This window comes from Podarcis pityusensis (genome assembly GCF_964106645.2).
Source record: "Podarcis pityusensis genome assembly, chromosome: 5".
NCBI classification, from domain to species: domain Eukaryota; kingdom Metazoa; phylum Chordata; class Lepidosauria; order Squamata; family Lacertidae; genus Podarcis; species Podarcis pityusensis.
This window is the reverse complement of record NC_138032.1, coordinates 65,613,448-65,639,018: the sequence shown is the minus strand read 5'-3', so window position 1 is coordinate 65,639,018 and position 25,571 is coordinate 65,613,448. Positions and strand designations below refer to the sequence as shown.

The 25,571-nt window shown below is 45.0% G+C and overlaps 2 protein-coding genes and 1 long non-coding RNA gene across 5 annotated transcripts in view; 2 read left to right on the top strand and 1 right to left on the bottom strand.

The window, feature by feature from the left end:
* Positions 1-14,805, top strand: LOC308476760 (lipase member M-like). 2 transcript variants are annotated; one of them, XM_081004618.1, is made up of 9 exons: positions 1-396; positions 784-896; positions 7,259-7,504; positions 8,135-8,244; positions 8,696-8,832; positions 9,481-9,627; positions 11,862-11,933; positions 12,993-13,058; positions 14,414-14,805. In XM_081004618.1, the coding sequence occupies exons 1-9, from the start codon at positions 250-252 to the stop codon at positions 14,645-14,647; spliced, it is 1,272 nt and encodes a 423-aa protein (XP_080860744.1). In that variant the 5' UTR covers positions 1-249; the 3' UTR covers positions 14,648-14,805. The 2 variants fall into 2 exon arrangements, with proteins under 2 accessions (XP_080860744.1, XP_080860743.1); XM_081004617.1 differs by lacking the exon at positions 784-896 and having other exon boundaries at positions 2-396; positions 7,306-7,504.
* Positions 1-25,571, top strand: part of LOC308476748 (lipase member M-like) — a 112,201-nt gene that overhangs the window by 66,722 nt on the left and 19,908 nt on the right. Inside the window, exon 1 of one of the 2 annotated variants that reach the window (XM_081004598.1) lies at positions 22,579-22,684. The exons of the other annotated variant lie outside the window; for it this stretch is intronic. Coding sequence (XP_080860724.1) covers positions 22,671-22,684 — 14 coding nt within the window. The 5' untranslated portion in view covers positions 22,579-22,670. Of the gene's footprint in view, positions 1-22,578; positions 22,685-25,571 lie in introns of those variants that run through there. 2 annotated transcript variants of the gene reach the window in all.
* LOC308476790 lies at positions 13,666-22,408 on the bottom strand. Its single transcript, XR_013986098.1, has 2 exons — positions 22,337-22,408; positions 13,666-14,021 (listed from the first exon to the last, which is right to left on the bottom strand). It is a non-coding gene; the product is annotated as an uncharacterized lncRNA (long non-coding RNA).

The following is a 25,571-nucleotide window of genomic DNA, read 5'->3' as shown; positions in this document are numbered from 1 at the left end:
GCATTTCATGGAGTCTTTCTGGAAGTGTTGTTCAGACTGTGTTGCTCCTTCAGCCTCCAGTAAGTTGGGCAACTTTGTTTAAGTAATCCTTCCACCAAACAAAAGCTCAGCAAGAGATTCTCCATGTTCAGTGGGAGATGCTCTATAATTTACAGCCAGGTATGAGCCAGTACCTTAATCATGCTCTGAAGCAACTTGGAGCTTGAAGTGATATGAAGCAACTCACATACGGTGGGGAAATCCTTACTCATGAGGCACAAACTGGGGCCATTACCTGTCCGAACCACCTCAAGAATGTGGCTGTTTTTGGCAGTGGCGTGTTTAATCCAACAGACAATCGAGTCAGAAGAATTCCTAAGGAAACGGCACTTGAATCCCCAAGAATTCATGACTATTGTGAGTTGCTTGTTCAGATGCATTTGAAAACAACAGGCTATTGCTAGGACAAAATAATTTGCACATATTTCTTTTAAGTGATATTCCAAAGCATTTGCTTTTCACAGAAGCATTTCCGAGCCTTCCTGAGTTACTCCAAAGAGGGCTTGATAGATTGCAATGGATGGATTTAGCTGACTCCAAGGCCAAATGACATATTTTGTTTAATGATTAATACATAGTGTATTGATTGCGTCTCCTCTGCTTTTGTTCATTACAGCCAGCAGGGGACAAAGACAGAATCCGGAACTTTTTTCTCTTCTCCTCAGCACCATTGTAACTAAAATCCCCTGTAGCACATCTAGCTTTAGAAGTCTCAACCTGCCGAGCCTTTCTTTATTCTTGCAGAATGAAATCATTCAATATTGGGGATACCCCAGTGAAGAGCATGAGATTTTGACAGAGGATGGCTACTACTTGCAAGCAAACAGAATTCCTTATGGAATGCACAGTTCTGGGAAGTAATTCTGGAATGTAATTCTGGAATGTAACTGGTTGGTGTTTCTTTAAGGAAGTGTACTGAAAGGATTCAGCATAGCCTAGAAGTTCTTAAGCTTAAAGTTCCTAATTGTTGCAGAAAATAAGTCACATCCAACTGCGTGTGTTTTAATGTTTATTTGCCTATATTTTATACATCAGCACAGCAGCTTGTAACATTCTGAATGCTGATAAAAAAATGTCGGAGATAATTTAAATAAAATCTGAACTGAACATGAAACAGTTCATTTTGTAAGTGGACAAATGTGAACTGGAATTAGTTCCTTTTTGGTCATGTTCAACTTGATCTAGAATTAGTTCCTTTTCTAACAGCCCTTTGCAAGCTATGGAATCTTTCTTGAAAATCAAAGGAATGACTTGTCTCCACAGGCATTACTGTGAGTTCTTCATCTGAGTGTCCTATTTTACTTGCTGCATTATTTTAATGAATTGTTTTGCTGGATATTTTAATGATGGATGCTTATATGTGTATTGGGTTTTTGTATTTTGTCAAAAAACCTTTATTGCATTAGCATACAGCCATAGCAAAATAAGACAAAAATACCAGAGACAAGCAACCAAACAAAATTCAAAGCGATATTACTGGCGTAATGACATTTAAATTACCCTAAGACAATAATGTAAAGATTTAGTTGCCAGCGCCAAGAATCCAAAATGCGGATGTATATAAAACATAAAATGGCCCCAAAATAGGCTCGGCACATTGGGTTGAAAAAGTAATAAAAAGAATTAAAACAGGTCCAGGTCTAGGACACACTACCCAGTCAGAGTAGCCCTGAGTTTCAGAGCCTGCACTATAAAGATTGCCACCCCACGTGAAATTTGGGGATTTGCGTCCACAAGAAGCGATTTCAAACAGTCTTCCTTAGATGTAATGGTGGACGGGATCAAGAGGAGGAGCTTAGGTCTTATTGGCTCATAAATAGGGCAGTAGAAAAAGAAATGTATGAAGTCCTCTACTTCATTCATTGTGCATGGACATAAACGCTGAGTAATAGGGGTCTTAGAGTAAATCCCCTGCAGGAAGGCCGTGGGTATAGAATGGAAACGGGCCATAGTAAACGCTCTTCTCAAATTGGGCTCCGTCAGGTCTATCAAGTAGTTGGCAAGTGATCTTACCACTTTCACTTTAGGGAGCCACATGGAGAGGCGAGCTGTAATGGACTGTGCCCGGTCCATGGCCTCGTCTCTTGTAAGAATCCAGGCCCGGATTTTATGTTGGTCCCAAGATGACAGCGTGTCGAGATCTGGGAGGGAGTAGCGTGCAGTAATAGTCTCCATGGCCTTGGACCATTTGTTGGTATGAGAACAAGTTAAAAAGGCTTGCCTAGCTAGTAGGGAACCTGGGGCATTGATTAATTTACAGTAAAAACTAATGATTCTAACGTGGGCTCTCGCAACAATGGAGGGGAGGCCCAGTTCTGTTCTTAACTGTGCAGCAACTGAGCCCTTGGGGAGGCCCAGTATCTTTCGTGCAAAAGAGTTTTGCAGAATCTCCAGCCATTGTAGTGTTTTTAAATTCCACCCCCAGATTTCAACCCCATACAGTAACATCGGGAGGACTTTGCTGATAAATGCTTTTCTGATTGGTGGAACCAACTGGCCGCCTTTTGCATAGAAGAATTTCTCCAAGGCTTTGATGGTTCTACGGGCAGCCAGGATGGTCATATTTAGGTGAGCTGACCAGCTAAGCCCATGCTGAAAAGTGATACCCAAATACTTGAATGCTGAACAATATTCAATAGAGTGGCCCTCAAAATTCCAGAAAGGCTTCCGAGTTTTCGTGCCAAAAGTAAGAATTTTGGTTTTGGCGAAATTGATTTTGAGGGAGTTGGTATCACAATATGTCATGAGCCCTCTGAGCATGTTGTTTAAGCCCTGCTTGGTTAAAGACAGTATCACCATGTCGTCCGCATAGAGTAATATGGGGATCTTGAGCTGTTGTAAAGAGGGGGCAGATTGATTTAGGGCCTTCATGGTTGTAACGATGTCATTGATGTAGAAATTGAATAGAAAAGGGGCCAAGAGGCAGCCCTGTTTGACCCCTTTATTCAGAGGGAAAGGATCAGATAGAGCTCCCAGAGGGCCGAATTTTACTCTGGCCGATATGTCATTATGAATTTCCATAAGAAGGTGGAGGAGTCTCTTATCTATGTTAGTGTAACTAAGCTTCTGCCATAGCCTATCTCTGGGGATGGAGTCAAAAGCGGAGGTCAGGTCCACAAAAGCCGCGTGTAGTTTGCAGTTGAACCTGTTTAGGTATTTATCAATCAGGGTAAATAGAACAAGACATTGGCCAGATGTGCTGTGACCTTTACGGAAGCCAGCCTGTTCCGGGTGGAATAGCTTTGTTTCTTCTGCCCACTCGATTAATTTCTCTAGCAAGAATCTAGAGTAGACCTTGTATGATATGTCCAGCAGACTGATAGGTCGATAGTTACGCGGATCTTGTGGATCCCCCTTTTTATGTATTGGGATGACTATGCTCTGTTTCCAATTAGGTGGAATCTTAAGAGTAGCATTAATAGTGGTAAAGAGAGATGCTAAAATAGGGGCCCACCATGTCCGGTTCGACAAGAATACCTCAGGTGGTATCATATCCTCCCCCGGGGATTTATCCCCTGAAAGCGTACTGATTAGTTGTATACATCTCTCTGGGGAGACTGGCTCCCAGGTGGGCAAGGCAGATGCTGGAAGAGTGGAGACAACATTTACTTCGGGATCTGGGGCGGAATACAGCTGAGCAAAGTGAGAGTGCCAACTGGCTGCTGTGATGTTATTAGCGATGAATGAGGGGGGTCTTAAACCTGCATTAATTAAATTCCAGAATTTCTTGTCGTCACGGGTTTTAATGGCCACTGACAGTGCCGTCCTGCGTTCTTTCGCAAAGAGCAATTTCTTATGATGGAGCAGCTTCTTGTAGTATGAACGGAATTGGGCTAACTCCCTGATTTTGCTCTGGGTGCTGTCTGATTTCATATCAGACTGAAGAAATCTAAGCCTACTTCTGCACTGTTTGCATTCTTGGTCGAACCAAGTTTGATTCTTCCAGGTTAGAATCGCACGGGAAGGTTTCGTAAGTGAAGGAAGCAAGAAGGCTAGAATTTGCTGGAAAGTTGAGAAATGATTCACATTCATTGTTAACAGCTGAGCTTTCAGGGCTAGGATCTCAGGGGAATTTAGGAGGACTTTTATGTCTTGCTCCAGATAGAAATCCCACTTCTTACGTCCAGGAGCTAAGATCAGTGGATCCTGGGGGTGGAGTGAGCTGGGAAGCCCCAGCTGTGTGTGGAGGAAGGAGATGGCGATTGGCAGGTGGTCACTTTCGGTTCTGTTGAACACATTGAAACAATATGCCTTATCATTAAATGCCGAGGAGGACCAGATGTAGTCTATAACGCTTGCCCCTCTAGATCCTAGAAAAGTATAGAATCCCCCGGACCAGTCTTTGGGTGTGCCATGCAAGCTGTGCAGCCCGCAGTTAATGGTAAACTCCAGCAGTATGATGCCAGCCCTATTAATGGTCTTATCAAGTGAATTCCACGTAGGAAACCACTCCTCTTCTATGAATAATTGCGACTTATCGGTGAATGAGCTTATATCTGCTCCGATTCTGGCATTAAAGTCCCCCATTATAAGGATCTCTGACTTTGGAAATTCAGCCACAGATTTATCGAGGATAAATCTTAAATCCTCCCAAAGCTGATTTGAATGAGAAGAGGAGTAGGTAGATGGATTGTACAAGTTTACACATATGAAGTCCCCAACCGGGCTGTTAGTGATATGTAAAGTTTGAATGCAATTACTTTCTAACCAAAAGAGAGGAGAGATATTAAGTTGAAGCTCCTGCAAAACAAATGTTACCAGGCCTCCACTAGGGCGCCCAAACAAATGTGTTTTGGTCGCAGGAATCACAAAGGCGTCATAGCCCAGTAGGGAAGGGGGGGGGGGTGACGATTCTAAGCACCAGGTCTCTTGTATACCCATAATCTGGAATTTCGCTAAAAACTCTTTCATATCCCCGCCATCCTGTTTGGACGTCCATCCCGCCACGTTCCAGGATAGCACATTGAAGCAGTTTGAAGAGGGACTATGTGCTAGTCAGTTACTCTGGTTGCTGGTGGGAGAAGCATTGCCAAGGGTCTGAGACAGCGCCAGGCGTGATACAGCCGAAGGTATCGAAGGGGTGGTAATTTGATTGATGTGGCCAGCAGGGTCTTCAATAAAGCCTGAGCTGTCTCTTTGCGCAGTGGCTTCCTTAACGTTTATATGTTGGCTTGAAGAGGTTGCGGATACGTGAGGTTCTACCAAAAGAGGTTGACTGGCAAAGGACGAGGATATACAGTCATCTGGCTGGACCACGCTGAATGAGGACTCCAGGTCAGGCATAGAAGAATAGGACATTGACAGATTACCAGGATGAGGGGTGTTTGGCGCATTGCTCTTTAAGGCGGAGGACGAGGTAGCTGATTGCAGATCTATTAGTAGAGGTGAAGGGGGTCTGCGTTGCGACGGTGTATGAGGAGCTTCCGCCAGGCAGACTGCCATATCATCCGTTATTGGAGTCCCAGTGATTGGCAGGGGTTTCTGGGGTGTTAGCCCCTTCATGACTGCGTTCCTTTGATTTAATAGGTTGCTATGACCAGGTTTTGAGGAGATTTTTTCTTGAAGTACATGTGTAAGTTGCTGCTTGAGTGTATCGAGCCTGTTTATAACTTCCTGCTGTTCTACTAATGGCAACTCGCCATAGGATGAAATGAGGTCCCTCTCCTCTGAGGCAGCCAGATGGCTGGGCCCGCTTTGGTCATGCTTCTCTGTAGCTGGAGTAGATAAAGCAGGAGGCTTGGGCTGAGAGGGAGGGTGAGGTTCCCGGGTGGACAGCTTGAGTTTCAAGACTATGTCGCGCCTGTCTGGCGAGCGGATACCTTTTTGTACGATGCTACGGAAAAGAGGTTTAATCCTGGTGTCATTAAAGACTCTCGTTGGGAAGATGCCCCAGGTGGCCAAAAACGCTTTATGCCTAACCAGTATGGAGGGAATTTTTGGTGACTGGAAGGAGAGCAGTACTTTTTGGAACCGATGGTGGTAGTATAAGAGTTTCACTGTACTGAGATCTATTAGCGGAGGCCAAATCTGAAGGAGTTGCCTTAGATGATCTTTGACATCTCTCGGATTATTCCACCTTGGGGACCTGGGGTCACTGCTGCGTATAGTTAGACATATTTTGTTTGGTTGTAAGATCAGAGATTGAGAGTCCAGTTGAGTTTTTAAGAGGTGACCACCAGTACCACTTTCATGTCTAACAGGGGAGGTACACCTCTGTCCCTTTAAATCCCTCGGAGGCAGAGTGAGGTTGTGCTGCAGCTCCAGCAAATGGGCCTCAAGCTTTTGGTGGAGATTATTCACCTGCATGGAGATCCCATTTATGCTCTTAAAGATGCAGCGCAGGGTCCTGATTATTAATTGGAAATGATTGAATCCCATGCCATCGCCCAGGGCCAACTCGGACTCCCCCTTCGAGGTGACTCTCACTTCTTTGTCATTATCATTAGCATTATTCGTTGCTTTCGAGTTCACCCCCTCCACTTCTATGTCGGCTGCGAGGTCAATTAAAGGATTAAAATGATTGTGGGTTTCAACCGTGTAGCTATCTTCCTCGTTATTTCTGCTGCAGTTAAGAAAGAAAGAATCAATCTTGGACTGTTTGGGCCTCGGGGGAGGCATTGCCTCATCCAGGTCCCTTGGCCGCTTGCCATGGCCCATAGTGGAGATTAGGAGAAATATCCGCAATAATTGGAAATATCTTAATGCACCTTAGAGAGTATTGCAGGAGGCAGGGGAGTGGTGAGCGAAGAAAAAGTAAGGTAAAGTTCGTTGCTTATTTACAATTCTCAGTCATTTGTCCGAGTGTCCCCCAGAAGAGAAAATCATTTAGCAATAAGAAACCTTAAACAGGGGAGTTTCTCTTCGTGCCGGCGGTGCAGGTCTGAAGGATCGTTGTTCTATGAAGCACACAAGTTTGGCACCACCCAGATCAATCCAAAGCAATCCTCCTTCGTCAAACTTAATTAAAATCTGGCATCACACCAGTGGAGAGTCCAGCAATTACTTGTCTAGCAAAAGGCAAAACTAAAGTAAATAGCTTACTCCAGCGGTTGTAAAATCCAAGTCAGGAGAAGAGGTCGGAGAGAAATGGAAGGAGGAAACTTACACGGTGGCCATCTTGAATCTCCACTTCCTATTTTGTAAACTACTTAGAGACCTATCTAGCATTAAGCAGTATATGTATTATTATATTAAGTGGCTAACAACAACTCCTACTGAGAACAATATTATCTAATGCCCACTTTGTTTCTGTTCCCCTCCCACCAGGTCCTAGGCCAGTTGTTTTACTGGTACATGGTGTTTTGGGTGAAGGTAGGAGCTGGATTATAAATCCTCCCAACAATAGCCTGGGATTTGCTCTAGCAGATGCTGGCTATGATGTTTGGATAATAAATACTAGAGGGACCAGCTGGTCTAGAAGACACAAGACTCTGTCAATTGACCAAGAAGCATTTTGGAATTTCAGGTATAAAGGCACAACTTGTAGCTTGGATAGTTGAGACAATTGTAATAATTACTGTCTCTGAATTATAACTGATACCAACATATCTTTTTTCCTTCTGTTGTGTCAGAAGTGCTTCAGTACTGGAAAGACTTCCAAAAAATGGGAAATGGTGAACTATGGCTCCCTTTCTTGTTATTTTTAGAGCCTACATCAACATGACAAAATGCATGACTTTCTCTATATTCATGCAGGCTGAATTTGTGGAGCTCTGAGATATAGATAAGGATCATAACTAGGACTGTGCATTCACTTTGGATGAATCCTAGATCCTGAACTGAATCGGGCCAATCTGGGATTTGCTGGGAATGTGCAGATGAAGCTCTAGCTAGCCTGGGTCTGGGTTCACCTGGAGCAATACAAAGATGTCAATGGGGCAGCGGTGGGTGGACAGCCACACATTTAACTCTCTTAACATTCTTTTAAAAGGCACAATCCCATTTAGGAATGGGAGATCACAGCCCAAATAATCCCAATTCACCTCATTATTTGGGGCAGAGTCCATACACACCTCTAATAGTGTGCCCTACTAATGCAACATGAGGCTAAGGGGAGAAAACTTCACCTGCATTTTGTTTCTGTAATGTTCTATAGCTTCCATGAAATTGCGATATATGATATTCCAGCAACAATAAATTTTATCCTGCGGAAAACTAACCAAGAAGGATTGTATTTTATTGGCTACTCTCAGGGTGGGACACTTGGTAAGTAATATGAAATGAATGGAATCCATTTACTGCCTGAGCCCTTAATTTTAAAACCTTCTTACAATCCAAAATTCGCATCACAGGTATAGTTCCAATCTAATAATTCAGATTGAAGGAACAACAAGCAGGGACAGAAATGCTGTTTTTGGTATTGGTTTTGAGGCCTCTGCAAACTGGTTGCAGATAAGCATATAGGAACATAGAGAGCTGTAGTATCAAGTCAGACCATTGGTTCCTGTATCTCAACATTGTCAACACTGACTGGCATCAGCTTTCCTGGGTCTTTCCCAGCTCTACCTTGAGACACCTGGGTTGAACACATTTGGATGTGCTCTTCCACTAGGATAAGACCATTCCCCAGTATGAGAGACCCAAAGACTGAGTGTGCATATTGACTCTGGTTTATCTGGAATAGCTGCTGAATTCTGGAATTCTTTCTCTTTGGCAGGTTTAATTGCCTTTTCACTCAGGCCACAGATTGCTCAGAAAGTCAAGCTCTTCATGACTTTGGCTCCTATCTACACATTTGTGGGCACCAGTGGACCTGCAGTGCTATTTTGCAATCTTCCTGATGGATTAATGAAAGTAGGTATTTCTCATAGGTTTTGGTAGTGTCTTCATAGGCGCCAAACCCATGGGACCCTGGGGTCCTCACTGCCACCCACTGCCTCTGAGACCACCTTTGCCCGCTGTGGTGGTTAGCCACCTCTGCGTGCTGCCTGCCTTGGCCTGCAGCAGTGGGATGGTGTGAAGCAGTCCGACATAGTTGTAGCAGGCACCATGGGGCTCCTGGGAGGCCCATGCACTCTCTCAAAGGCCCCACAGGGCCTGCTGCAGTTGTGACTGGCTCCATTGTCCCACCCACTGCCTTTCCTCTGGAGTTCAGGCCTGGTCCAGTTATGGGTGAAGTGCGGAGCCAACAAGATGTGGCGCATGGAGACTGTGGAAGCGGCCGTATTGGGTGGTGCCCAGAGTGGGCTTGGGTGATGCATGGAGACAGGGGGCAGAGGCATCATTAGTGTAGTGCGTGCTGAAGTTGGGCACTCCCGAGTGTGTTAATGCAGTCTTCTAGCATAATCAGTTTAGTGATATGGGCAGTTCAACCCTCAAGCTTATACATTGGGGGGGGGGTCATGCTATACCTGGTTTAATTAAGAGGATTTAATTTCTAAATGCTTGGAAATTAATTCTAAAGAAAATCACCCAGATCTCTCTGTGTGTTTAATTTTACAGCTGATATGGGGGAAGAAAGAATTTGTCTTTTTAAGTAACAAATTGAAAAGACTGATGGCCAAGTTTTGTAGCTATCCAGTAATGGACGAGATTTGCATCCAATTTATGTTCCTTGGCTCCGGACGCAATCCAAATAACTTAAACGTGGTATGTTGACTCTTTATTTTGCTAAACATATTGGCAAAATACCATACTCCAGTCCCCACAACAGCAATATATTTTATTCTAATATTTAAAGATAAATTAACCATGCTTTGGATTGCATATTGAGTAACTAACATGATGAAGTTCAATAATACATGCTTCAAGTTATGCATGTATAGCATTGGAGACCTAAATGTGTAACTAAGTGACCATGTCTGTATATGTTTGAGCCAGAATGGAGAAGAATCTTTGTGGAAGAGACCCTGGTATATTACAGAAGGGATAAACTATATGGCTTTTGTTTTCTTTATCTGTTGATATCTCACGGGGTAGAAAACTGGTGGCCCTTCAGATGGTGTCAGATTCCAACTCCCATTCATCTCAGTTTGCCTTTCGAAGGGTCAGGGATGAGGGCAGTTAAGAGCCTAAGAAGAACCTGCTGGATCAGGTCAATGGCCCAGCTAGTCCAGTGCCCTGTTCTCACAGTAGCCAGTCAGATGGCCAAACCCTCAAGCAGGACCTGAGTTCAAGAGCAACTTGTGTTCAGAAGCTTTATTGCCTCTGTCCATGGAGGCAGAACATGGCGGCAAGTTGCTCTTGTAGTCTAGAGTCAGGGAATGGTCTGAAGACGAGGACTGTGGGATGCATTCTATGACAGACCAGCTTTTCTCTGATGGAGAGCTGGAGGGGGAAGAGTCATTCCCCTTGTCCACAGTGTGTTCAGAAGCAGAGAGAGATACAGAAGCTTAGGGAGGAGTTACCCAGTTGTGAAATAATGACAAGGGAATCAGAAGGAAGGGGACAGCTAGTCAAGACGTCAATTGAGAGTGTGGGGGACCCCCCCCCCCATGGACTCGGAGGTCTGAACGTATCAGAGAGCAAAGGAGGCAGAGAGGGGGAGGAACTTCCCGTTGGAGCCTTGAATGCTGTGGAAGTTGGAAGGAGGATTCAGAGTAGTCAACTGCCCTCCTTGCGGGGAGCTGTATATTTGTGCTTGCAACATGATGTTGTAATCAAAGGACTATAAACCTATCAACTGCTCATCAATTCTTATCTGTGAAGTTCCCAAAGGGAGGGGAGGACATTCTGGGCCTGACATCTAGCAGTGTTTGGAGCTGTACAGAGCAGCCACTCCCTATACATCAGAACACAGTGATCTTGTAACTTTAATTGTAACAGATGAAAAATAGGACATTGCAACTTAACTTGTTATTTATTTGTAATCTTTATAGCCCATCTTTTAATTTCAAGAATTTCACAAGATGGGTCTCAAGCAACAAAAAATAATAATGTCTGAACTATGTGACCCATAGATAGCAGCAAAATAACAAGATTGTACAATGGTGATGGGATAAAATCAGACAGCAGCAGACAGGGGAAGGGTTGGCATGGCATTGGATCCCAGGATATTCCACAAGCCCCATGTTGATAGAATGGATCTGCTGCGTTTGGACCGCCCCAAATGTGTTACATGAGAGTCAGCCAGTGTGGTTCAGATTCTTCCAGAGGTGCAAGCTAGGCAAGTAAGGTCTCACTGGGCGACCAGGGTGCAGATTCCTACTGGGAAGATACCCCAACACTAAGCTTGTGGGTGCCATGATCAATCATCACCTCAGGTCCCTTAAAGAACCCCCCCCTTATACTGTGTTGATTCTGCCCAGTGACATTCATGCCCTCATACAAACAACATTCTTCACCTAACAAAGGAAGGCCATAATTTCACAGAGGTAAAGCAAGTGCCAATCAGGTTGAGTTATTTAAGATTATTTGCTTGCCCTCTCAACCAGTGACCCAAATTGCTCAGTGAATGCTCTAACCCCAGTGTGGGTGGGTAGGAAGCTTTCATGGCAAATTGGCCTTGAGTATCATAGGCAGCAGCCTTATATAGGCTTTCCACTCTTCTTTGCAAGGGCTCATGGGACAGTTTTCCCCCATGAGCCCACCACACAAACAAGATACTGGGCAAAGTTTTTCCGCAGTCTGTGGGCCACAGCGCTGCTGGGCAAAGGTGTCCTGCGCTTATTGATCACAGAATGATGCTTAAAATAGTATATATATTTTTAAAAAATGCAAATCGGCATGAAACTCATGACCACATCTTTCCTGAGATGTATGTTTTCCTATGCAATATCCATTTCAATTTCTCAAGGTATTTGGATATTTTATTGCTCTAATGCTTGTGATCTTTTTGCTAGTTCAATTCTTAAAAACATTTCCATACTTATTTCTCCCCACAGACCCGAATAGATGCGTATTTTGGAATTATTCCTGATTATGGTTCTGTAAAAAACATAATCCACTTGGCCCAGGTGAGCTTTAATGCATATTTTTCCTTATTTCAAAATTTAGAGGCCATTTGATGTTCAAATGAATGTTTAACGTGTGTGGATATTTTTTAAATTTTCAGAAGGTGGCAGGAAAGTTAAAGTAAATGAAAAACAATATAGCAATAAATGGTATATGACAAGCTGCCACTCACAGGATCTTTGTTGCTCTGAGTTACTGCTGGTGTAGTTGCCCGGTTACATGCGATATGCGTCTACAGGTGTAGAAACTGACAATCACAATATGCCAATGAAACCAAAAGAAAATATTCTTAAATAGGGTCATGCAAAAGAAGAAATAAAGAGAAACTTTTCAATTTCGTTGCCTAAAGAGTAGTTTTTAAACTTCAAACATCAAGTGATTTTTTATTCATTATATCTGAAGTGATAGTTAAGTTTTAATGTGCACATTGCAGTTTCTCATTAGCTTACACAGTTTGGCCATTACTAGGATAGCGAACATTAAGGATTGATTTTTGAAATGATTGTATAAGGGTTCCAATATCATTTACTTATTAATTTGCAAAGTATGCAAAATATTGCTAAAAACAGATTGTATTTGGAAAAAAACAGAAAAATATGAAAATGTTTCAAGATAAAATAATCATATATTTTTTACGAAACCACACACAAATTTATGAAAACAGTCTAGGAATCCATTGTAGACTACCTTGATTGGTTGCACTCTTTAAGTGTACAAAGAAATACACAACAATATAGTTTATTTACATATCAATTGCTCGAAACTTATAGCAAGATCTTTGTTGACTATATACCGTAATCATATTATACCATATAATACAATATTATTATTATTATCCTTTCTCTTGTAGGAGCCTAGGATGACTATCTATAGCCATGAAATACAACCAATATAATCACAGCCAAAATACAGTAATCACAAGAATAAAACTTCACATCTATCTATTTAAAGAAAAATTTTCACAATTTTTGCAGGTATTAGGGACAGGGTTCTTTGTGTATGTTATAAAGATGCCTGCATTAAAAATTTGAAAATTCTGTACTTTCCCCTTTATTTTATAGGTTTTTAAATCAAGAGAACTGAAATATTTTGACTATGGCAGTAAGAACAAAGCTATATACAATACGGTAAAGAGTTAAAGAAAAGAAAAGTTTCAGGAGTAAACCAGGCACAAATTCGGTGACGGTTGGGTGGGGCCTTGTATGCCTCATTCCAGCAACTTCTGCAGCCAAGCTGGTGCCAAAATGCATTGCTCTACTTCCTTTGGACCACATCAGTGTAGCCGAGATGGTGGTCTTATTGTCTGGGCAGCCCAGGACCCCCATACCCACTGCCCAGGCCTGCGCCTCAAGGAGGTCACTTTGGTGCTGGTAATGCAGTGGTTGGACTTCACCCCTGGAAACGCACTCCATTCTCTCCCAAGACAGATGGATACCAACACTGTAAACCTAGGTCCCATCCCTCTCCTGGTAAACCCTTGATGCTTCCCACTATTCCTTGTGCAGCCATGCCTGGACACATGGCTGAGGTCCCAGATTCCGCAGCCCAAATGATCACCTAAAGAGCACCAGATAGCGCTGGCAGTGGCAGACCAACTGGACTCCAGCACCTCGGCCAGCATGCAGTATTCCAACAAAGCTGATGCTGGTACCCACAGCATTTTCCCTTGCTTATTAAATTTATAAGATTCTATAGTCAGGGGTGACCACCCTGGCATTTATGTGGTTAGAGATCTTCTTTTCTTTTCTTTTACTTTGAAATCATATTATCCTTTTCTTACATCAGAATGTTGCTTTTCCCCAAGGAGATGTGTTTAACCTCAGAGCAGCGGAAGCAAACTCAGTTTTATTCCTATAGTCATGGTGGTGCTATGCTTGAAATGCTTTAAAAATATATAGCTGCACATGTTCAGCATGTGTGTGTTTGTGTGTATATATATATATATATATATATATATATATCGTTTCAAAACTGTTATCTTGTTTGTAGAAGCATGAATGTAGAAGCAGCTGTGAAGCCATGCAATGACAGTAGGAAAGAGATATTCTGAGAACTTCAAAACTGAAGTCATATGGGCAGCTTTCTAAAGCCTGCTCACTGCTACCTGAAAGACGATTAAGTCCAGAGCCTAAATGTGCCAAGCTGAACTTTAGCAGGCATGCACATTAATCCTGATACAGATCCTCAATGCCATTGTACATCCCACAATGTTGGTATATCCTATGCTCAATCCAGTCAAGCAGTTGTCCTACACATAAATCAAGAATGCACAGTAAACAATTAATACGTGACAGATTCATTAATACAGTGGAGAAGAAAATCTGATACTAATGCTCAAGGAAGCATTTTCCAGAAACATAGGTCACACATCCCAGAGTTTTGATGGTCCTGCATATGAACCATCAGACGGCTAAGAAAACAGGTAAAATCTAAGATTGGCAGATGAAGACCGTTTTAATCATTCTGATATTTTCATCCACAGACCACTCCTCCATTCTATCAAATCGAAGACATGGTTGTGCCAACTGCTGTGTGGTATGGTGGACATGATATTGTAATAAACAGAAAGGACATCCAGCTGTTGCTTCCTCGAATCTCTAATTTAGTTTTCCATAAGAATATTCCTGAATGGCAGCATGGCGATTTTTTATGGGGTCTGGATCCTCCAAAGAAACTATACCTTGATATATTCTATCTTATGCAGAAGTACAAATAAAATGTTATGAAAGTCACTAACTGCCTATATTCCCTGCGATTGTAGACACTGCATTGGGTCTGTATGACTTGTATTTATGGCCAATTTCTTAACCGCTTTTTGTTTCTATTACCTATTGCTCATCATCTAATAAAATCTACCTTTTGGCATTGATACAATTGGTAGTGGAATTCATTGACCTTGCATTGCAAAAGTATACTTCTCTCTGCAAGGGCCTCATCTTTTAGCCACAGCATAGATGTTCCTTGTTGTTCCTTGTAGATCAGTGGTTCTTAACCTTTGAGCACAGTGCTCATAGGCTCTTTTTAGAATCTGATGAAAGCAGTGGAGCCCCTTTGCAGAATTCTTTTCACAAAAACAATTTTCTAAGGCACAAGAAGGAAATAAAGGAAGGGAGAATAATTTTTGGTGCCTGGTTGATGGGGCCCCTAAAGTTCATGCATGGAAGCCTAGGGGACCATGGCCTAGGGGTCCATGGTCAAGAACCCCTGCTGTGAATCATTGTCCTGACAAGGAGATAATGCGGCTAGGGGTGGGAGATGGCACACAATTTCCTCCAGCAACTCTGAGATTACATCCAAAAACTTATTGTGTACCCTTGGATGCAGTTCATCAGGCCCTGGAGATTTGAATTTATTTAAAGTAGCTATGTTATTGTCCATGGAGAGTCACAAAGAGTCGGACACAACTAAACAACTAAGCAACAACAAAGTAGCTAGCTGTTCCCTTACTACCTCTTTACCTATCTTGGGCTGTAGCTCCCTCTTTACATCATTTATTCTGCTATCACCAGGTGGCCATGCAGGAGTTATGTGTGGAAGGGGATTGTACAAAAGGCGGGGATGTAGGACCGGTGTGTGTAGGTGAAAATGGGTGCAGAATAGAAGACGTAAGTGGCTTCAAAAAAACAAAAACGTTGGGAAGGCCAGATGTGAGCTTAGAAGTTGCACAGGGTGCCAAAAAGAAACACTAGGAGGTTAATGTGAGGGGAGGTGGCTGGTGACTAGAGTGAGCAGGGTGAGCAGGAGGGCAGAGCCCCCTAGTTAGGCAAAATTGCATAGAAACATGTCAGGTCAAACTGACACTAAATCACTGAAGAATGTTCAGGAGCATTTTTTTTAATGCAAACAAATGTGAAGAACTGAAACTGAGAATGAGAAAATGAGAAAATGAAAATAATCTATCCCCTTGGCAAGGATTCTCTCAACCTGTGGTCTGTGAGCTTTATTTAGGTGGTCTGCAGCAGACTAGAACACTTTATCAATTGATTTCTACAGAATTCTATGGCATGCAACTGTAATACATGAAAATGCAATATAAGGAATAAACGAAGCCATCAAAATATAACAAACAACTATCACAGCACAGTACAATTGCAGTCAGAGGCAGGAAAAAGATAATTAAATGGTCCACCAGAAACCTCAACAATTTTCAAGCGGTCTGTAATGAGTATGAGTTACTCGTGCATAAACTGGTGCCTCTCTAGGCTAATTTGCCTTGTTAAACCTTTCTGACTGCACAGCCCTTTCTAATCGTGACTGCCTCAGTCGCTGGCAGAATCCGTCAGTGGGCATTTCTTGAACCTCTTCCAACATAAAAGTTGTTTGACACCCAGTCTCCTCCTCCTCTCACTGCGCGGGAGTCTTCTGCGCAGGGAGGGCGTGGGTAGCGGAGGACCTGTCCCCTCCTCACTGAGTTCCAGTGAAGAGTCCTGGAGCCCTCTCTCCGATTCCCCCATCTGCCCCCCTTTATCCCTGGTGTTGCGCTTAAATGCTTCCGCCTCTACTGAGCTGTTTCTCCCCCTGCTGCTGGGTCCTTCTCCAGCATCATCTAGGAGCCTCCCCTTCGCCTCTCGCTCCGATGTCAGTTCCCTGACACCCACCTCCCCCCAGAACCCCCTCCACCCCTGGACCGACCTGTGGGATCAACTTCGTCCCCTTCGTTGGCCGACGAGGCGGGGAACCCCCGGAAGGAACTGTCACCATCTTCTGTGGATTCGAAACCCGCTTCCCACCCGCTCTTACACCTGCCAACGGGGTGGTCCTCCCAGTCTGATTCTTCTTCCTCCGAAACCTCTCCTCCCTCCTCCTCGGAGTCAGAAAATCCCTCAAAAACCTCTTCATCATCTGTGGTTCCAAATTGCTCCTCCCAGAATCTCTCCAGGGGTTTGGGTTTGTCCGGGAACCGGCGGTGGAATACCTCCACCAGATACTTGTCCTCGAAGGCTTCCGTGGGAACCCATGTGTTTTCGGACCTGGGTTCCCCCTCCCACGCTACCAATTACTCCACCCGGCGCCCTCGCCACCTTGAGTCCAGTATTTCCGTGGCCCTGTGATGGTGTTCCCTTTCTTCTACCTGCGGGTGTGTGGTGACTTCTCCCTCTTGCCCCTGGAATTCCCGCCCCTCCCTATGCTGTGAGAGCAGGGACCTGTGGAAAACCGGGTGTATTTTCATGCTATCAGGCAACTTGAGCTTAAATGCCACGGGATAAACTTGCTGTGTTACCTCAAAAGGTCCTAGCCATCTGGGCTGCAACTTCTTGCACCCCCCTTTGAAAGGTAGCCCTTGGGTGGACAACCACACCCGGTCCCCCACCCGTATGGTCTCCCCTTCCCTACGGTGCTTGTCTGCCTGCCTCTTGTAAGTTTCCTTGGCCCGCTCCAAGTTCATCTTAAGTTGCTGGTGCAGGGCCTCCATTTCTTCCACAAACTGCTCTGCTGCGGGTACGCTCCAGTTTTCCTCCCCACTCCCCGGGAAGGCCCTGGGATGACACCCATGGTTGGCCATGAATGGGCTCATTCCCGTGGACACGTGTTCCGCGTTATTGTACGCGAATTCAGCCAGCGCCAGTTTTTCTACCCAATCGTTCTGCCTCTCGCTGACGTAGCAGCGTAGGTATTGCTGGAGTATACTGTTCGCTCTTTCTGCTTGCCCGTTGGTCTCTGGGTGTCTCGCCGTCGAGAAACCCACCTCCACCTGCAGCAAGCTCATGAGCTTCCTCCAGAACCGGGAAGTAAATTGTTTTCCGCGGTCGGAGATAACCCTCAAGGGGGCGCCATGCAGCCGGAATATGTGCTCCACAAACAACCGGGCTGTTTCCTCTGCTGTTACAGCATGTGAGCAAGCTATAAAATGGCACATTTTTGTCAGTAGGTCGACCACTACCATGACCGCTGTCTTTCCCCGGGACTTGGGCAAATCTGTCATAAAATCAATGGATACCACCTCCCAGGGTTTTCCCGGCGTGGGTAAGGGTTCCAGTAATCCTGCGGGGGCAGCCCGCTCCCCCTTTGCCCTTTGGCAGCGGTCGCACCCCCGTACATATTCCCGTACATCCTCCCTCACCCTGGGCCACCAGAACTGCCTGGTCACGACCATCATGGTTTTGTGCTGTCCAAAGTGCCCTGCTGTGGGGTTGTCGTGGAGTTGTTTGAGTACCTTTCCCCTCAGGGTCTCCCCCGGTACGTACAGCGCTCCCCTATAGTACAGTACCCCTTCCTTCTCCTCAAACCCTTCTTGGGTCCCTCTTCCGTCTCGTAGTTACCGCATTTTAGTTTGCGCGAACACATCGTTTCTGGTCAGCCCGGCTAGTTCTCGTTTCCCCATCAAAGTTCCCCCACACACCCATCGGTCCTCGGGGATCACGTGTCGTTTCTCCGGCGGACCCTCTCCTTCCAGGTACTCCGGTTTACGCGAGAGAGCGTCTGCTCTTACGTTTTCCTCTCCGGGCACGTATCGGATTTCAAAGAAAAACTTGGAGAACTCCTGTGCCCATCGAATCTGTCTCTGGTTGAGTACTCGTATGGTCCTCCAGTACTCCAAGTTCTTGTGATCTGTGCAAACCTGGATCTGTTGTTGCGCCCCTGTCAGTAGATGACGCCAACGACGAAAGGCCGCGTAGATCGCCAGCAGTTCGCGGTCATACATGGTATAGTTTTGCTCCGACTTGCTCAGTTTTCTCGAGAAAAAGGCACACGGTTTCCATTCCTGCTTGCCCCTCCCTGGCTGCAAAAGGACCCCCCGATGGCTCTGTCGGACGCGTCGGTCTCTAGCCTCAGGGGTTACTCCAGATCTACGTGCAGGAGTTGCTCTTCCGATGCGAACGCCTTCTTCAGTTTTTCAAAGGATTGCTGGGCCTCTTCTGTCCACACAAACTTCTTTTTGCTACTGAGACAATCCGTGATGGGCGCTGTCAAGTGGGCGAAGTTCTTGATGAACTTCCTGTAGAAGTTGCTGAACCCTAGGAACCTCTGTACGTCCTTCCGTGTTTTGGGAGCCTTCCACTCCAGCACTGCCTGCACCTTGCTTGGGTCCATCACTAAGCCTTTGTCAGACAACTTGTACCCCAGAAACTCGACTTCTCTGGTGTGAAACTGACATTTTTCCAGCTTGACCCACAACTGGTGCTTCTGCAGTCGTTGTAACACTTCCCTGACGTCTCTAACATGTTGCTCCTCGTTGTCCGAATAAATTAAGACGTCATCCAAGAAGGCTACGCAGTTCTTGTACAGCAGAGACCCCAACACGTGGTGCATGAAAGCTTGAAAACAGGCGGAGCCCGACTGTAATCCAAAAGGCATAACTAAGTACTCAAAGGCACCTAGGGGTGTGAACATTGTGGTCTTCCATTCGTCCCCCTCCCTCATCCTGATCAAATTGTATGCGCCCCTGAGGTCCAGCTTGGTAAAAAAATTTCCCTTTCCTCACTCGCGTTAAAATGTCGTCAATCCTGGGCATTGGGAAGGTCACGGGTTCTGACACCAAATTGACGGCCCTATAGTCCACTACGAGCCTGGGTTTATTTGTGTCCTTTTTGTCCACAAAGAACACCGGACTGCCCCCCACCGCCTTTGATTCTCTTATGAAGCCTCTTTTCAGGTTCTTGTCAATAAATTCTCGCAACTCCTTCATCTCCCTGTCCGACATGGCATACAGCTTACCCACTGGCAGCTGAGCCCCCGGGAGCAAGTTGATCTGGCAGTCAAAGGGCCTATGGGGTGGCAGTCTATCTGCCTCCTTCTCGCTGAAGACCTCCCGCAGATCTGCGTATTGCGGCGGCACCTCCCCTTTCCGCTCCACAGCCATCGCAGCCACCCTGGCCATGGTCATTCTTGGGGTTTCCCCCCCTAGACAGTGTTCCAGGCAGTAAGCTGACCCAAAGGTGACTGTCCTCTGATGCCACGCCACCACTGGATCATGTTGTGCTAGCCAGCTCATCCCTAATATTATTGGGGGCCCTGCTAGTGAGGCGACGTGAAAGGCGATGGTCTCCGAGTGCCTGGACACCCTCATTCTCATTGGTGGGGTCTGGTGTGTCACTTCCCCTCCTAGAAGCTCCCTGCCATCAATGGTGGTCACTTGCAAGGGAAAATCCAAAGGCAGTAAGTGGAGCTGGTGCTCTAATGCAAAGTCTTTGCTGAAGAAATTACATGAGCTGCCTGAATCCAGCATCCCTTTCACCATGACTGGGTGCCCGTTCGGGAGTTCTAGCACCACTTCGATGGCTATTGCCGCCTTGGGGGGGTCTGGTTGGGGCACTTTTACTGGTGGCTGGCCTGGCTGCTGTGCCCCTTGATTGGCAGCCAAGCGTTCCCGTTTCCCTGTTCCTGTTCCTTTACCACCTCCTCCTCACCCCCTGCGGCTCCCACCATTCCTTGCCAGGCCTTTCTTTGAGGGCAGGCTCTGGCAAAATGTCCTGGCCGCTGGCAATGGAAACACTTCTTGGTGGTTTTCCAATCCTTTCCCTCCTTTTTGCGCCATTCGCTGGCGCTTGAAACTTCCCGCGCGCGTGCCCCATCTATTTCCATTGGTTCTGCTGGCGGGGAAGGCTGCCTTGGTATTTCAGGAATGCGGTAGTCATGGCAACGTTGCTATCTCCCTTCCCGCCTCTCCTGGGCCCGCGCTTCCTGCTGCACGCCAATCGCAAGCACAGCCTTGGTCAGCTGATCCATCCCCTGTGGGCGGGGTGCAAGGGAAAGTTCATCCTTAACCGTTGGGGACAACCCCTCCTCGAATAACATTTGTATGGGTTCAGAGTCCAGTTGCCACCCGAGGCGGTGAACTATCATGGCAAAGCGTGACCAGTAGTCCCTAACTGACTGGCTCCCCTGTTTACAGTTCATCAATTCCCACTTTGTCACACTTTGTTGTACATCACTGGAAAACATTGCGTCCATTGCCTGGAAGAATTTCCTCAGGTCCTGCATGGCGGCATTCTGCGTCGCCATAAGGGGCCTGACCCATTCCCTGGCCCCATCTTGCAGGTGACCCACAATATATGCCACCCGCGCCGCATCGTCTTCAAAATCGTCATGCTGCAGTTCCAATGCGTACTCTATTTCCGTTCGGAACGCACTATATTCCTGCGGCTTCCCCCCAAATTTGTGCACCAGTCCCAGTACCTTCCTTCCTATGGGGGTGGGCCTGACCTGTGCATCTTGAGACCGCCTTTCATCCAGCCGCGCCGTCAGAATGGCCACATGCTGCTCCAACTCTCGGTTCCTCTCCACCAGAGTTTGCCCTCCAGCTGCTCCCCCCTGGGTGCTTGCTTCTCCGGGTTTGCTCATGATGCTGCCTGCCTGCTGCTGCGCACGAGCAACTTTCAGGGACTGATGGATTGCTGTAATGAGTATGAGTTACTCGTGCATAAACTGGTGCCTCTCTAGGCTAATTTGCCTTGTTAAACCTTTCTGACTGCACAGCCCTTTCTAATCGTGACTGCCTCAGTCGCTGGCAGAATCCGTCAGTGGGCGTTTCTTGAACCTCTTCCAACATAAAAGTTGTTTGACACCCAGTCTCCTCCTCCTCTCACTGCGCGGGAGTCTTCTGCGCAGGGAGGGCGTGGGTAGCGGAGGACCCGTCCCCTCCTCACTGAGTTCCAGTGAAGAGTCCTGGAGCCCTCTCTCCGATTTCCCCATTCCCCTTTATCCCTGGTGTTACGCTTAAATGCTTCCCCCTCTACTGAGCTGTTTCTCCCCCTGCTGCTGGGTCCTTCTCCAGCATCATCTAGGAGCCTCCCCTTCGCCTCTCGCTCCGAAGTCAGTTCCCTGACACGGTCCATGGTTGGGAATTTTGAGGAACCACTGTGCTGGGGTTTATGCAGATTTTGAGAGGCTTTACATTTCTGGTACCAAAGCTGGGGAGGAGAAACTCTCTATGGTCTTTGTACGAATACCTCCCTCTCCCCCTGCATTTCATAGAAAATAAGTTTTAAGTTTGAGAGGTCCATTTGCCCTCCTAGGCAGGCAGTTTTGCAGATGACCTCTGAGCTGCTCTAGGTAACCAGCGAATGGCAGGCCAGATCATCTGCCTGCCACATATTGGCCTATGGCGGCAGGAGGTCTTGGGCATTCCCTTGGGCAGGGGACCAACTGACCAATGGGGGAACTTGGCCCTGTGTCCAGGGACAGGATAAATTGCCTCTTCCTTTTGACCTTTGGTTCAAAATATACCAATTAATATAAAAATAAACCTCTAAGTGGGTTACATTAAAACAACAACAAGGAAAAAGGAGAAACAACAATATACATTATAATGCTTTGTACAGACTTATCATTAGGCAAATGTTGGGTGTGTGATGATGCTTTCTTTCTCAACTGTTTTCATAGTTTCCAGAAGCTCCTGGCTGGTTGCCCAGGAAAGTATAAAGACAAGGAAAAGTTTCTTACAGTCCTTTTTCATTTCAAACACAGAGAGGCTCTAGAACCCAGCCTCTTGGATAATGGTGTTGTCCTCTGTTAATCTGCACCCCCCTTCTCTCCCACTTCCTCATTCACCATCATCATGACCTGCTGTACGGGGGCTGCTAAGTGCCCTCTGTCTTTGAGTTCTTTCTCTCCTACTTTTAAAGCTTGCTGGGTTCTGGGAAATGGAAGGTCTGGAATGTTTTCTAAGAACAGGTCAGCAAGGTGTTGCTCCGCCTCTCCCATCAGGTCAGGAGGTGGAGGCTGTCTCCACCACTCCTCTGCTCACTCCCTGACACAAAGGTCTTCTGCTGTGTCTATTTGAGATTTGGTCGCTACTGATGCACAGCAACAGGTAAGCAAAAATACTTTCTTCCATGTCTCTTTTTAATTTATTTTTCGGTGACATAGCTTTGGTCTTGCATTTTAATAGCTTGCATTCTTAAGTTGTTCATTTAACAGTGTTATACACTGCTGAAGTACAATCAATAATTTTTTTAGCAGACTTGCTAAAAATAATGGTCTGTTCCCAGCTAGAATTGGTGTCTGAAGGGTGCAGTAAGACTTTTAAAAAGTACTGGGGTTAGGAGGGAATGCTGTCTGGTGTCATGACTCACTTGGCACTGTTGGGTCTAGCTCTAGCATGGCAGATACTGGAGGAAGATGAGAAAGAATGGATGTGGTAGGCTGGCCCCCAGTCGACTTCCGCTTTTATCACAGCTGCAACAGTGTGAGCTCTGACGGCAGTAAGCAGGTTGGAGCATACACCGGTACTGTGAGGGGCAACGTTAGGCTAAACGACCCCTGAAAAGGCTTGGAAGGAAGCCCAAGTCAAAGGAACTTCGGCAGTGTCCTTTTGGAGTCCCGGCACCCCTCGCTGAAGAAAAAACAGCTGAGGTGGGGGGGAATCCAGGCACAGAGAAGAACAGTAAGCAGATCGGTGAAAAGCCTCACATCACTGAAGCAGCGACAAGATGGTAAAATCTCTATTTCTATATTAAAATAAACGTAAAGTGGTAGCAGCAGTAACAAAACCTAAAAGGAAATTAGACAAGGGGGGGAGGAACTCGGGGGGGGGGGAATCCCTCATGGAGCGAGTAAACCCAAAACAACCCGAAACAAGATAAAGAGTAAAAATAGCAGAGGAGAAGTAATGCTACCACAAAAGTAAAGGGAAGACAGAAGAACAGAAAAAAATATGGAGAGAGTGTAAAGAAATCACTCAGATTGCAATTAAACTATTTGAAAAGCACACTATCTGAAACGGACTTACTACAAAGTGCAAAGCGGTGCAGGCTGCCTGTTGTTGGAGCTGGGTGGAGGAAAGCAGCTGCTTTGAAACTGAATGTCCTTGAAGGAAAGATAAGGACAAAGGAATAAGGAACGCTGTGGTCTCATGCAATTAAAAAACAGACTGGAACTGGAAGTCAACAGCAACAATTAAGAAGAAACTCAGGCCTTGAAGAAATGGATTTGAGGGAGCTTATTATTAGTTTGAAACTGGACGTGGGAGGATTGAGAAGAGAGCTGGAAGAAAAAAATCAATACAATTGATGGGAAATTAGAAAAATTAGAAAACACAATGAAAAAAAATGAAAAAGAAAATGAAGAAATAAAGGAAAAATTAACAGAAGTCTTAGAAGGAATGAAAGAGACAGATAAGAAAGTACAAGAAATTAAGAATAAGAATCAACAAATGGATGAGATGGTGAAGAAAATTAGCAAAGAACAAAGGGAACAAAGAAAAGAAATGGACAAATTGAAAAAGGAGATGGAGGAACAAAAAGCAATCCAGGAAGCTACTGGGGATGCGCTAGCAATGATACAGATGCAGATTAAAAAGAAGACCTTGAGATTCAGGAATGTGTCAGAAGAGGAGAAGGAGGATATTTGGAAGAAGATGACTGAAACTTTAGCAAAGTGGCTACATTTACAGGAAAAAGACATAATAGAACAGACAGAGAAAATCTTCAGAGTGAACTCAAGGAAAGCAAAAATGAACAAATGGCCGGCAGACTGCATCATTGTATTCACATCGAACTGGATGAAAGATAAGATCCTCCAAGTAAAGAGTAAGAACAAATAGATGGAAAGGAAATAATAATTTTACGAGAAGTCCCACCTAGGCTGTTAAAAAAGAGACAGCAATTCCAATTTCTAACAAAAGCACTAAAGGCCAAATCAATATCCTTCAGATGGGAATACCCAGTGGGATTTTCCTTCAAATTCAAAGGAAAAAGGAGACGATTTGAGACATTTGAGGAAGCAGATATGTTTTGGAGGAAGTATCGAGGAGAATTAGGAGGCGGGAAAAGCGAAGCAAGAAATGAGGAAGGAAGAAAGGGAGAGCTATTGGATGAGGCAGAAGAAGAAGAAAGAGCTCAGCAAAGGGTGGAAGGATAAAGAACTACGCCAGTGGTAAAGAGTCAGACCAATAACTATCACAAAACCCTTCTCCTTTACCACTGCAGATAATTTAAACTCTTTCCACTAACTTTATAATTTTTCAACTAATATAGAATGAAATTTAAATTGTTATCTTGGAACGTAAATGATTTAAATAATAGGAGGAAGAGGCAGAAAATAGAACGTATCTTAGAGAGGCAGAAGTGGGACCTTGTTTGTTTACAAGAAACCCACATCAATACTAAGCATAAAAGACTATTGGTTAAACCAAAGTTAGGGGAAGAATTCATCGCATCTGATGTAAGAAAAAAGAGGGGAGTTGTAATGTATGTTAAAAGCAAATATGAACCAGAATTGTTATATGAAGATAAAGAGGGGAGGATTGTAATAGTCAAAATATCACTAGAGGGGGAACCAATTGTGGTAGCGGGAATCTATGGATCAAATAAAAGAAAATCAGAATTCTATGTTAAAGTAAGATCATTATTAATGGAATATATAGATATGAGAATTATTGTGTTAGGGGATTTAAATGGAGTAATGGAACCAGAATTGGATAGATCACAGAAGAAGAGGGGGGGGGGAATGAAGGGAAGTTGCCAAAAAGCTTTATGGAAATGGTAAATATTTTTGATTTAGTGGATATATGGAGATATAAATATCCTGTCGAAAAGGAGTTCACATATTTCCCAGAACCAAAAAATTTGTATAGTCGAATCGACAGTATATGGATTACTAAGGATATGACAATTGAAGCAGAGAATGCCGAAATATTACCAAAAACACTTACAGATCACAATCCAGTATCATTAACTCTTAAAGGAAAAGAGGAGAAA

Excerpts from the sequence above, each read along its gene's own strand:
- LOC308476760 (XM_081004618.1), top strand. The coding sequence starts at position 250 with ATGAGGCACAAACTGGGGCCATTACCTGTCCGAACCACCTCAAGAATG. Across the intron at positions 8,833-9,480 it reads TTCCTGATGGATTAATGAAA|CTGATATGGGGGAAGAAAGA; the intron begins GTAGGTATTTCT and ends TTAATTTTACAG. Across the intron at positions 13,059-14,413 it reads ACAAAGCTATATACAATACG|ACCACTCCTCCATTCTATCA; the intron begins GTAAAGAGTTAA and ends TTTCATCCACAG.